Source organism: Neoarius graeffei, chromosome 10, assembly GCF_027579695.1.
Source record: "Neoarius graeffei isolate fNeoGra1 chromosome 10, fNeoGra1.pri, whole genome shotgun sequence".
In the NCBI taxonomy this organism is placed as follows: Eukaryota; Metazoa; Chordata; class Actinopteri; order Siluriformes; family Ariidae; genus Neoarius; species Neoarius graeffei.
In genome coordinates, this window is record NC_083578.1 from 292,180 (window position 1) to 305,543 (window position 13,364).

The following is a 13,364-nucleotide window of genomic DNA, read 5'->3' on the forward strand; positions in this document are numbered from 1 at the left end:
ATATTGCTATCAAAACTTGTAAGTGGACCATGTATCTGTTGACAGTTTATATGAAGCCAGCCAAGAAGCCTTTATTTGTCACAGACACTCAACCACAGACTTAAGCACACTGTGAAATTCCTCCTTTGCATTTAACCCACCTGAAGCAGTGAACACGCACATGCACACACATGATCAATGGGCACATACACACATACCCAGAGCAATAGGCAGTTATGCTACAGTGCCTGGAGAGCAGTTGGGGGTTAGGCCTTGCTCAAGGGCACTTCAGCCCAACTTCAGGCCATGGCTGCCCCATGTTAACCTAACCCCATTTCCTTGAACTGTGGAGGAAAGTGGAGGAAACCCACACAGACACAGAGAGAACATGCAAACTAAACCCAGAAAGGCCCCTGTCAGCTGCTGGGCTCAAACCCAGAACCTTCTTGTTGTGAGGCGACAGTGCTAACCACTACACCACCATGCTGCCCCAGCAAATGTTAACAGCAAATGTTTAGCATCTGACAGCACCAAGCAGTGTTTATTTTGATGGGGCAATAACCTTGACCTTTGATAAATCACACATCAGTCTTGTATCATTATTACAGATCTATGCTCGAGTCTATCAGATGCAGAACTAGATTTTAGACACCTTAAAACACTGGGATATTTCCAACATATGGATCTCTTTACAAACCAGTAATATAAAGGGAAATTTAAGCATTAGGCTTAGCTCCTGTTGTCATCATCGTTCATGTGATTCCTTACACGGGTAAGTTGGTAAGTGCCAACACTGAAGGGTGGCTGTGTCAAGGTCTATCAAACCTTTGTGGCCATGAGGAGGCTTGTACACCAGGCAGTTGTCAATCAGATGTTTAATGGTTTGCAGTTTCCCATGGATATATAAATTTGAATTTTGAAGAGGAAGGAACAGGTTTTGCCAAAGCCAGTACGTAGCCAGTTCAGCCAGACCCATGATTGATGTAGAAGCTGGCATCTAGCAGGTTTGCTTGATGGTTCTTGGATAAAGCTATGTAGGCTGGTGTTGCACATTTGCCATTCTTTCCTCCATCTGTCCTCTCCCCAAGATGGTGATAGTGGGGAAGTCCTGTTAATTTCTTTTGCAACAACATCAAAGTGATTGCGATTGATTCTCTGAGAAAGAACATCACAGGGTAGACAGGACCAGGCTGTCTGGCTGGTTAGCCTTGGCAGCAAGCTTTAACATAAGATGCTCATGTCTGATGTTTACAGGAGCAGTGCCTGGAAGGACTGGGAGCATATTTGTTGGAGTCAAGACCAGGGATCCATAGATAATACACAGGGCATTGTTAATAATAGCATCTAGCTGTGGCTCCAAACAGGGAGGCATACTTTACAGAGGAGTATACAAGGACAAGTGCAGATATACGAAGAACATTAAAGTCTGCTCCTCAATTGGTTCCAGCAAGCTTTCTGATAAGGTTTACACACTTTAGGGTCTTTTTGGCTAATTTCTTAAGATGCTCTGAAACACAGCCCCCATGCCTGTGGCACTTCATTCAGTCTCACTGAGTAATACAAGACTGGTATGCTCGTTCCTCCATGTCCTTGGGTCAGGACTGCTGTCATGTACCCATTGTGTTCATGAACACACAGGATGAAGGGTTGATTGGTGCTGGGGATTCCACGAGCTGGTGCTTGACACAAAGATTGAGGTTCTTGAATGTTTCCATCTGCTCACTGTTCAACTGCAATTTTTCTTTGGCATTCTTTCTTCCTTTCAACATATCAGTAGTTGAGCTATGATTGTGTATGAATCAACCTCCACTCTTAAAATTGCAGGGTCCCAGGGATGATTGTAACTCATGAACTGTAGTTGGTGGGTTGACTTCATGGTTTGCTTTTGTTTGGTCAACAGTCATCTCTAATTTTCCTTGTGAAATTTTCTGTCCCAGATAGATCACCTCTTGTTGACAACACTGAGCTTTTGACAAGCTTGCCTTGTGTCCCTTTTTTGCCATGAAGTTCAGGATCATCAGTACAGCCTTTTCATATTGTTCTTGTTTCAGATGCAATCAATAGGTCATCTACGTAATTGATGATGACAGATGATGTTTCTGGAGCTTCTCTGAGATGATGGCAGAGTGCCATGTAGGGCTGTTGTGAAGACCTTGAGGTAAGCTGGTCCAGGTGTACTGTGTTCCATTCCCTGTGAAATGTTAGTCATGGCCCAATCTCTTTAGCCAGTGGCACTGACCAGAAACCATTTGCCATGTCAATCACAGTAAACCACTGATGTTCTGGCTTGAGAACATTGAACAGGGTTGAAATGTCTGCCAACAGTGGGTTTTGTTTGTCAATGTGTTGACTGACAATGCAGTAGTCCACTGTGAGCCTCCATTCACCTGAGGCTTTCTTCACTGGGAACATGGGACTATTAGACACATCGAGTCTTCACCAGAATGCCTCGGTTTTACAATCGCTGAATGATTGGAAGGGTTCCATCCATTGCTGTTTTACTGAGTGGATATTGTTTGGTGTAAGGAGGGACTTGGCCCATCAGTGTCACTGGGTCCACTTGAAGGTTTCTGCAGTCGTCCTTATTCTTAGACCAAATTGGATGATTTTCTAACTGAGATTTTTCTAGTTTTCTCAGTTTCCAGATAGCTTTGCCATTTGTGAAGTTGAGGCTTCCTTCAAGCTGTAACAAAATGTCCAGGCCTAGAAGTGGGTCTGTAACACTGCCCACCCAAACTGGAGTGTCAATAGACTTTGGCCTAAATGACAAACTCACTGGAAGACTCTCTTGTAAAAGGACGTTTTCTCCTCCTGCTCCAGCAGCTTATTTTCTTCTTGCTGTAAATGAGATTCCAAATTAATTTACCAACCTAGTTGGAATACATACAAGGTCTGCTCCTGTGTCCAATAAAATGTCAAGTTTTTTTGTCCATTCACACGTGCACACACACATAGGCTGTCTGATCAATGTTGAGTTTGTGGTGGAAGGGGCCTTTAAAAATCCCCTGTGTTTCTTGGTGATAAATTCTGGAATATACCAGTCAGCTGAAACAATTGTTTCACAGCCTGCATCAAGGCATTCATATCCAGGGTGTCTGGAGAATTTGAGCTCTCTTCAGGTCTTTTCTCAGTTTTTATTTACTGATCTGCACTATTTCATAAAGTGGCCCATTTTCCCATATTGATAACACTTATAGCATTTGTAATCCTTTTTTTTTCCTAGTAGTGACTTCTTGAGTAACATCAGGATCAACTGTTTCAGTTTCTCACATCTGCCACAGTTATGTGGCAGGTTGTCAGCTATGTGCCGAGGCCCTGTGGTGCAAGCCTTGGCGAGTAGGTGGTGACAGGACTGGCCTGAACTGCTTGATCCTCGTGGATCCCTGCATTGTATTTCCTGATAGTTTCATCAGGTGTTCTTGTTCAGAAAATAGAAGGCAGCTTCCATCCTATTCTAGATCTGAGAGGATTAAATTGGTTCTTTCAAATCCTTGTTTTACACATGCTGAAGCTGTCAATGTTCAGGTCGTGCATTTAGTGGATCTGCACGATGCATTCTTCCACATTCATTACTACCCCAGAACGCTGGTACTTCTTGAGGCGCACCCTTGCTGGGGCATGCAAATCAGTTCAAATAATCTGCCTTTTAGGCTCTCTATAGCCCCAAAGCCATTTTTGAGAGTCTGATGGCCAGAGATATCAGGATCCTGTATCTCCACTAGTGAGCAGGGCATTCTACACATGTAAAATCTCATATTTCTAAGCTCAGGCATAAGGTAAACAAGTTAAACTATCTGGTGTTAGTGCTCACTAAAGCAAATCACACTATCAATAGGTAGTTTCAATGAGACTGAAAACCAACCTTGTGCCCCACTTAGGAGCAGTTCCCCATCGTACCGAAATGTTCACCACAGATGCCTACCTCACTGGATGGGACCTCTTCCAAGAATGAATGCAATTATAACATTTAGGTTATTATAATGAACTTTTATTCAGATGACCTGTAGCATGCATCAACAAACTCAAAAAGCCTTTCTACCAATATCTGAGACTCACAGTTGGCACATGGGTAGACAAAGAAAACCATAGACAAAAATATTTTTGATGAACTGAAATGTTGGTACTGTTTCTACTCTATTTACAGTTAAAATTTCATGATCTCAATGGCTCCGTTTTAGTCTAATGCTGCAATACTACGCTGATTAACAACACTATTACAGTGGTATCTCGGGTTACGAACTTAATTCGTTCTTTGACTCCGTTCGCGAACCGATTTAATTTTTCCCATTGAAATTAATGTAAATCCAATTAACTCGTTCACCGGCCCCAGAAACATTTTTTTGTAACTTTTTATGGGTTTATGTGTGGAAGAAATACAGAAAGGAATTAAAGATAACCTTAATTATAGAAAAATACAGTAATACTAAAATAAAACATAATTGCACAGTACACTTTACCTTTGTGGTTGATAGTTGCTTGGTGAGATCAGAAACACGAACACCATGTTCATGTTTAACTATTATTTCCTTCTTCGTTTCAACAGTAATACGTTTCGGCTTCTTAACAGCACTATCACTAACACTTTTCACTTTCTTGGGAGCCATAATGAGGGTTAATTTAATGCAAAAAGCAAAAAAGAAATCGTATCAACACAACGCAATGATGAACAATGTTCACAGCGCGCCACCTTGAGTACAACTGATGCTGCCGCGTGCCTCATGTGGTGCGGAAGCCTGCCAGTTTGTGCATTCGTGCATCGAAGCATCGTTCGAGAATCGAAGCAAAATTTGTTCGGAAATGGTGCTCGTAGCCCGATTTGTTCATGAACAGGGACGTTTGTGACCCGAGGTTTGACTGTATGTACAACTTGTGTGGTGATAATTGTCATAACTTAAGGTCAAAAGAAAACAAATACTCTTATTTTGAATGCAACTATCGGATTGCATATTTTTTGCCTTGCACATAAAATCAAGATAAATAAAATGAAAAATACAGTTCAAAATGCAGATCATTTTCAGATAAAACTGTCATAACCATTAAATTTGAAATCATGCAATGTCTGAGTTTGTGCACTTGTGAGTCTTAAATGTAACTGAATAAGTAAATGTCTTTCCACACTGTATGCAGTGATATGGCTTCTCTCCTGTGTGATTGCGCTGGTGCGTTTGGAGAGTACTCTGTTGAGTAAAGCTCTTTCCACACTGTGAGCAGTGATACGGCTTCTCTCCTGTGTGAATGCGCTGGTGTTGCTGGAGAACACACTGTCGATTAAAACTTTTTCCACACAGTGAGCAGTGATACGGTTTCTCTCCTGTGTGAATGCGCTGGTGTCGCTGGAGAACACACTGTTGAGTAAAACTCTTTCCACACAGTGAGCAGTGATACGGCTTCTCTCCTGTGTGAATTCGCTGGTGTTTTTGGAGCGCACTCTGTCGAGTAAACCTCTTTCCACACTGTGTGCAGTGATGTGGCTTCTCTCCTGTGTGAATGCGCTGGTGGACTTGGAGAGCATTCTGCCGAGTAAAATTCCTCTCACACTGTGAGCAGTGGTACGGCTTCTCTCCTGTGTGAACGCGCTGGTGTATTTGGAGATGACTGTATCGATTAAAACTCTTTCCACACTGTAAGCAGTGATACGGCTTCTCCCCTGTGTGAATGCGCTGGTGTTGCTGGAGAGCACTCTGTCGAGTAAACCTTTTTCCACACTGTATGCAGTGATACGGCTTCTCTCCTGTGTGAAGGCGCTGGTGTTGTTGGAGAGCACTCTGTCGAGTAAACCTCTTTCCACACTGTGAGCAGTGATGTGGCTTCTCTCCTGTGTGAATGCGCTGGTGGACTTGGAGATGACTGTGTCGATTAAAATTCTTTCCACACTGTATGCAGTGATACGGCTTCTCTCCTGTGTGAATGCGCTGGTGTCGCTGGAGAGCACTCTGTCGTGTAAAACTCTTTCCACACTGAGAACAGTGATGTGGTTTTTCTCCTGTGTGATTGCACTGATGTGTTCTGAGTGCATCCTGATAAACAAAACTCTTTCCACAGTCTGAGCAGTGGTGAATTTCCTTCTGTTCATCATTGTGAGAAGTGTCAGAACTGAGAGGATCAGATGATGTTGGCTGACTACTGGAGCCTTTGGAGGGGATCTGAAGCTCATATTTAATCTCTCCTGATTCCCACAGTCTCACATTTTCTTCGTAGTGGCATCTCTGGATGTGTTTGTCTAGGTAAATTTGAGATGCATAGGAAAGAGGACATGTGGAACAGGAAAAGACTTGCAGCAGAGCGTTGTTTCCTTCTGGAGAAGTGAAAGGACAAAAATATATCAGAAACTGAACATGAAATGCAACGAGATTATAAATTGTAACAACACTATCCCAATGTAACAGTGTTTGAGATTAAGTAAAACATTCGAGATTCTACATGAATGAAGACGTACTAATCTGAAATTCAAGAAACCAACCACAGAGAACAAGTGGCTCTGTAAGTGGACTAATCCCCTAAAATGGCTCATTTTCATAGATAACTCATCACAAAGCATCACGAGCTGTAGTGTGACCATGGCTTTAAAGAGAGAGTGCGGTGTGCCTGACTTCTATCTTCCATTGTTCTGTTTTGGTGGGGAGAGATCCAGGGTGGGAGTGTGTACGGGGTTGCTACGAGAAGGCAGGGAGGGCACTGCAGGGATTAATTATCTCTGACCATACAAACAGATTCTTTATGTGTAACCATGTACTCTGGGGGAGTTAAGAAGAGAGAAACTGTATTATGTAGAACTGCTTGTGTATTACTCAATAAAAACCTGATTAAAGTAAATCACAGATCTATATTGTTATTAGAGCAAAAAATCCCTCATCAGTCAGGTCTAGTATGTCAGGACAGACTTTACCATTCGTGGAGCACTTTTTGTTCCAGAGGTAGTCAAACGCAGGACTGAGTTCTCTGGCATACTCCTCTTCATACCACAGCAAGAGCTCCTGTCCTGGGTTAATGGGCCGACAGCAACGGTACAGAATTCCTCCTCGATACTGAAATGCTATGAGATTCTGTTCATGATCATTACGAGCACAATTCACATACCTAAAAGAATGATGCAAAGTGGCAGAAAATCATATCAGAATTACAGACCAAGAGAAAGCATGGAGGGGAGATTAGTAAAAGGAGGAAGATAAAGTTCTTCCAACAAATTAGGAGTTGTAAAAGCAATCACTACACTAAGACCCAACAAGTGGTGTATTCCTCACCTCATCCAATTCGCATGCATTTCTCTTTTGGCATCCATGTATTCTTCACAGCGCCTGCTCCTCCATATCTGTGGAAAAATTATACATTTTATTTGTATTCATTTTATTTATTAAATCAATATATGCCTTTGACTTTTTTTAGCTCTACCAGAATGATGGCTCATGTCAGTATGACAATAAGCATCAACTAAAGGTTCTTCACGGTATCTTTAGTTTCACAGAACGGCCTTCAAGTTCTGAGGTGAATTTAGTAACAATATGAAAATGCAGGTGAGGCACTTCATCAGAAATTATGTTTTTACACAAAGGCTTTATATCTTTGACATGGCAAAGCTGTGCTGTTGAATCAGACTTCTCTGATAAATATCTGTCCCTTGTGTTTTTGCCTCTAAACAAACAGCTACAGAAATGCACAACTTTAATGTCAGTTCTATCATTAAATGGTGTTGTACAAAAGCAAAAATATTTAACATAAGTAATATTTATTTACTGTAAGTGTTTATGAGCTAATGCTGGTTTAGTTCAATATAGCGCTGGTCCTGGATATATGAATGATCCAGGTTCTGGCCAGTGAGCTTCATTTCTCAAGCTGGACACAAGAAATTCTGTATTAATGAAAATTCACTTCATTTGTAAAAAATTTTTGCATCTTAAAAAAAAAACCCACAATTTTTACTGTCCCCATCTGGCTCTTGGCCGGCCCTCTCTGTGTGCCTGTCGTTTGGAGCGTGCATGACAATATGCTGCGCGTGTGTTCAGGGACTGGATTACTGGCCAATCACAACCAAGTTATTTCATGCATGTTTGCATTCTGGACCAACCATTCCCAAACTTTAGAATGTTGTAGCACAATTTGAAATCTTAAAATCTTCTCCAGCACACCCAGAGATACATTCCAGGTCAAAAACAGGTCAGATAAATGAAGAATAACACATAATTTAAGTCCCATGGCTTTGCTTTATTAGTTCTGATTAAATATTTACAGTGGTATGCAAGAGTTTGGGCACCCCTGGTCAAAATTGCTGTTACTGTTAACAGTTAAGCAAGTTGAACATGAAATGATCTCCAAAAGGCATAAAGTTAAAGATGACTCATTCCCTTTATATTTTAAACAAAAACAATTTTTTATTTTCATCTTTTACATTTTCAAAATGACAAAAAAGGAAAAGGGCCCAAAGCAAAAGTTTGGGCACCCTGCATGGTTAGTACCTAGTAACACCCCCTTTGGCAAGTATCACAGCTTATCAACACTTTTTGTAGCCAGCTAATAATCTTTCAGTTCTTACCTGGGGGATTTTCACACATTCGTCCTTGCAAAAGGCCTCCAGTTCTACAAGTTTCTTGGGCTGTCTTGCATGCACTGCTCTTTTGAGATCTATCCACAGATTTTCAATGATGTTTAGGTCAGGGGACTGTGAGGGCCAGGGCAAAACCTTCAGCTTGTGCCTCTTGAGGTATTCCATTGTAGATTTTGAGGTGTGTTTTGGATCATCGTCTTATTGTAGGACCCGTCCTCTTTTTGACTTCAGCTTTTTTACAGATGGTGTGATGTTTGCTTCCAGAATTTGCTGGTATTTATTCGAATTCATGCTTCCCTCGACCAGTGAAATGTGCCCTGTGCCACTGGCTGCAACACGACCCCAAAGCATGATCGGTCCACACCCATGCTTCAGAGTTGGAGAGATGTTCTTTTCCTGGAATTTGGCACCCTTTTTTCTCCAAACATACCTTTGCACATTGTGGCCAAAAAGTTCTATTTTGATTTCATCAGTCCACAGGACTTGTTTCCAAAATGCATCAGGCTTATTTAGATGTTCATTTGCAAATTTCAGACGCTGAATTTTGTGGCTAGGACGCAGGAAAGGTTTTCTTCTGATGACTCTTCCATGAAAGTCATATTTGTTCAGGTGTCGCTGCATAGTAGAACAGTGCACCACCACTCCAGGGTCTGCTAAATCTCTCTGAAGGTCTTTTGCAGTCAAACAGGGGGTTTTATTTGCCTTTCTAGCAATCCAACGAGCAGTTCTTTCAGAAAGCTTTCTTCATCTTCCAGACCTCACCTTGATCGCCACTGTTTCTGGTAACTGCCATTTCTTAATAACATTACGATCTGAGGAAACAGCTACCTGAAAACACTTTGCTACGTTCTTGTAGCCTTCTCCTGCTTTGTGAGCATCAATTATTTTATTATTCAGAATGTGAGGGAGTTGCTTAGAGGAGCCCATGGCTGTTGATTTTAGGGACAAGTTTGAGGAGTCAGAGAATTTATACAGCTTTGAAATCTGCATCATCTGACCTTTCCTAACGAAGAATTTGAACAAGCCACAGCCCAATAAGCTAATTAAGGTCTGGAACCTTGGCAAAAGTTACCAGAGAACTCAAATGTATTGGGGTGCCCAAACTTTCGCATGGTGTTCCTTTTCTTTTTTCACTCTCCAATTGTACAAAACAAAAATAATACACAAATCTTGCAGAAAACGCTGAAATGTGTTGTCTTCACCTTTATGCCTTTTGGTGATCAGTTCATCTGCTCACTTAACACAGTAATTCACAGTAACAGACATTTTAAGTAAGGGTGCCCAAACTTTTGCATGCCACTGTACATTTAGAAAAATAATCAAATATTTATGGTAACTTATTTTATAGTAAACATAGATAAAAAGTTTTAATTTTCAATATTGAAGTTATTTATTGTAAATGAATTCTTGCGGCCCATCTGCAGTACCTTCACAACCCACCAGGGGGTCGCGGCCCACACTTTCGGAAACCCTGTTCTGGACTAATGCAAAAGCCGCACACAGCATTGAAACCAAAGCGATGGACAAGAAAATGTCAAAAAAGTAAAGGAGAGGCTGAAATTTCTGAGAAAAAAGGAAGCAGGAATTAGATGCATCAGCTTCTGGATGTTTAAAAAAAAAAAAATAAATAAAACCCACACACCATATGTTTGGACATCAGCATCATCCTTAAAGCATATACGCAGAGCCATGGCCTCACTTTCATCTATAAATGCCTTGAGACCTCAAGAATGGCACAGGAATAGTTTTAAGTGTTAACAATAAATCTAATATAGTAATTTTTACAATTAAAGTGATTTATATAGGTAGCAGTCTGAGTGAATGACCTTGACATCCGTAACGTCACAGCAGGAAGTCTATCGGTCTCATCGCCATTTCCACTATACTAAAACACAGAGCTGACTGCAACTCCGATCCTCCATTTTGAACTAATTTATCACCATGCCATGTAGATGTGTTGCTGGCGGGTACAGCAACATGACAGAAGGTGGATTTACGTTGCATTCATGGCTCAAGAAATGTTCAAACTGCAAAGATTTGGACGCGTTTTGCGAGAAATTCACGGGCACACTGGGCGCCTACGAAGTGGTCTCTCCTCTGCTCTGCACATTTTACTGAAGACTCGTACGAGACCTCTGATCTGTTGAGGAGCGTTGGCTATAAGCCCGGATTGAAAAAGAGGGTGCAGTACCAACAATTAAAGGAAAAGAAAACTACAAAAAAAGGGTTAGGTAACCCTTTAAGTTACCGGTATAAGATTAATTTAATTTGCTTCAGAATGTGATTGTCTCAGTTCATCTGATTATTTAATGAGCCTTTTATGTTTTATCAGTGAAAATGCATGCATGTACGTGTATGTTGCATAAGTTATAACACCCATCCTGTTTTAATAAGAGTCAACCCACAATCAGTGAAGTCAAATCAGTCTTAGTTGAGCAAGTCGGTAACAGTATTTCTTACTTTCATCATAAATTTTTATTTATATGACTTTGGTCTATAGCTGTAAAAGGCCTCGGCCTTAAAACCGGTTCCTGCTGTGACGTCATGCACTCAGGGCTGGCTGGCTCAGAAGGGCAGCTCCAATCACAACTTTGCAGTTGATTTTAACTCTCAAAAAATATATTTTTTTTATTCCCATTTATGTAGCATAAAAGAGTCAAGGATGGAGATACTATCCACTCAGAAATTTATTTAAAAATAAAGGCTCTGCATGTCTGCTTTAAGTGGCCAGTGACATTAATTTCAAGGAGCAGACTGAAGAGGTACGATGGATGTTAAATTCTAGGATAGGTTACATATTCAGTTAAAACAGTTCTAACTTGTAGCCCCAACCATAACTGAGTGTGTTATGCACTGTACATATCTACAGACCTGTAGAAAAATATACTTGTGGTGGCAACCGGCAGAAAGGGACTGCATCACCTACCGGCACAGAAATGTTCTATTGTGTGTGAACTGCACTGGAATCTGAGTCGCTTGTGCTGCTCAGTAAGTCGCGCACATTATTCATCAATGACAACCAGAGGTTTCAGAAAATTTCACTCTTCTTTTTATTTCATTGATGAATTCATTTTTTAACTTACAAAGAAGGAAAAGATTTGTAACACAATTTGTAATAATTTCTGCTAAGAGAAACAAAATTGGCCTAATAATTTGTTACTGGTATGAAAATAGAAATGACCAAATGTCATAGGTGGGAGCTATGATCATTCAAGATTTTAAAAGCCTCATATTCACAAAACCACTCCAAATAAAAGTTAGCAGAATTTTTTTTATAATGACCATAGATTTGAATGGTGTGCATGATTTGTCATTTCATTTTCTGGTGAAATGTGGTCTTTGAAAATGATTATGGTGGTGACACGGCAGTGTGCTAGTGATGGTACATTTACAAACAAACTAACTTATGTTAAAATGTTTTAATTTTTCTGTACACCTGCTTTACAACAAGGTCCATTGTTAAAAGCGCGATACAAATAAAATGATTTGGCTTGACAAATTCATTGCTTGAAAAGATGCACAACAAATTTTCATCTGGGCAAACTTGACCATAACTTTTCTGTCTCAGTCCACCAATCCATGAAAGAATTAATTTTCACTTGATAGCACAATAACAAGAGATGGAGGCGTGCACCCAGAATGCAGCTGACCTTCAACTTGATAAAACGGCAGTGCACACGTTGAGAATCGTCCACCAAATCAATGGTTAAATTCATTTTCACCTGATAGCATAGCAACATTGCATAGCCAAGCACACCTGTATTGAGGCTGAACTTGAAAATCATAGAAGAGTACAGATACTTCATCTCATCTCATTATCTGTAGCCGCTTTATCCTGTTCTACAGGGTCGCAGGCAAGCTGGAGCCTATCCCAGCTGACTACGGGCGAAAGGTGGGGTTCACCCTGGACAAGTCGCCAGGTCATCACAGGGCTGACACATAGACACAGACAACCATTCACACTCACATTCACACCTACGCTCAATTTAGAGTCACCAGTTAACCTAACCTGCATGTCTTTGGACTGTGGGGGAAACCGGAGCACCCGGAGGAAACCCACGCGGACACGGGGAGAACATGCAAACTCCGCACAGAAAGGCCCTCGCCAGCCACGGGGCTCGAACCCGGACCTTCTTGCTGTGAGGCGACAGCGCTAACCACTACACCACCGTGCCGCCGTACAGATACTTGTGTGTTTAAATTTTTTTTTTTTAAATGTAGAAGTAGCCTACCGATTCAATTTCTGCACAGGCATTTAGCAGACACTCTTATCAAGAGCAACATACAACAAGGGGGTAGATGACCAGGGGCGCCGCTGGGGGGGAAAGTTAGGACGATTCTAAGGGCCGGGCACTGACAGGGGGGCCTGTGAGGGATATTAATATTATTTTCATAGTATTGCCTTGTTTAAGTTTTTGAAATAAAATATTTCATTTTATCTGTTAAAATATGCAAATTATACATGGTTATGATTTGCTATCACATTTTCCTTGAATTATTTATGATATTGTCATTTCACCCCTCCACCCTTTTTAGTAATGGTACAGTCTGATTGTGGGCGGGGACAGTGAACTGTGTAGCTCCGTGTGTGCACAGCGCCGCTATTAGCGCAGCTCACAGCAGCTGGCAGTTTCTCTCCGCGCACAGCAGAGGTGAACATTCTAGAAGGTGCTAAGCAGGAGCAGGTGTGATGGTGGTGAGATAAATTATGAAGTCTGGATATCAAAAACGGAAGGAGAAGCAGCAGAAAGCTGAAAGGGAGAAAAAGGGTCGACAATAGGGTTGCCACCTGTGTCTGACAAAAATCCTGGACATTTCGACCATCCAATCGACCTTTTTGCTTGCA

The 13,364-nt window shown here is 41.3% G+C and overlaps 1 protein-coding gene across 7 annotated transcripts in view; it reads right to left on the reverse strand.

The window, feature by feature from the left end:
- Window positions 1-3,951: 3,951 nt before the first annotated feature.
- Window positions 3,952-13,364, reverse strand: part of LOC132892703 (zinc finger protein 501-like) — a 44,484-nt gene continuing 35,071 nt past the window's right edge. For 6 of the 7 annotated variants that reach the window (XM_060931016.1, XM_060931018.1, XM_060931019.1 and 3 more), the window contains 3 exons: window positions 7,221-7,288; window positions 6,866-7,056; window positions 3,952-6,274 (listed from right to left, as the gene is read on the reverse strand). In XM_060931016.1, the coding sequence (XP_060786999.1) occupies window positions 5,028-6,274; window positions 6,866-7,056; window positions 7,221-7,288 (1,506 nt within the window). In that variant the 3' untranslated portion in view covers window positions 3,952-5,027. Of the gene's footprint in view, window positions 6,275-6,865; window positions 7,057-7,220; window positions 7,289-7,710; window positions 11,585-13,364 lie in introns of those variants that run through there. The other variant, XM_060931022.1, reaches the window with a different exon arrangement.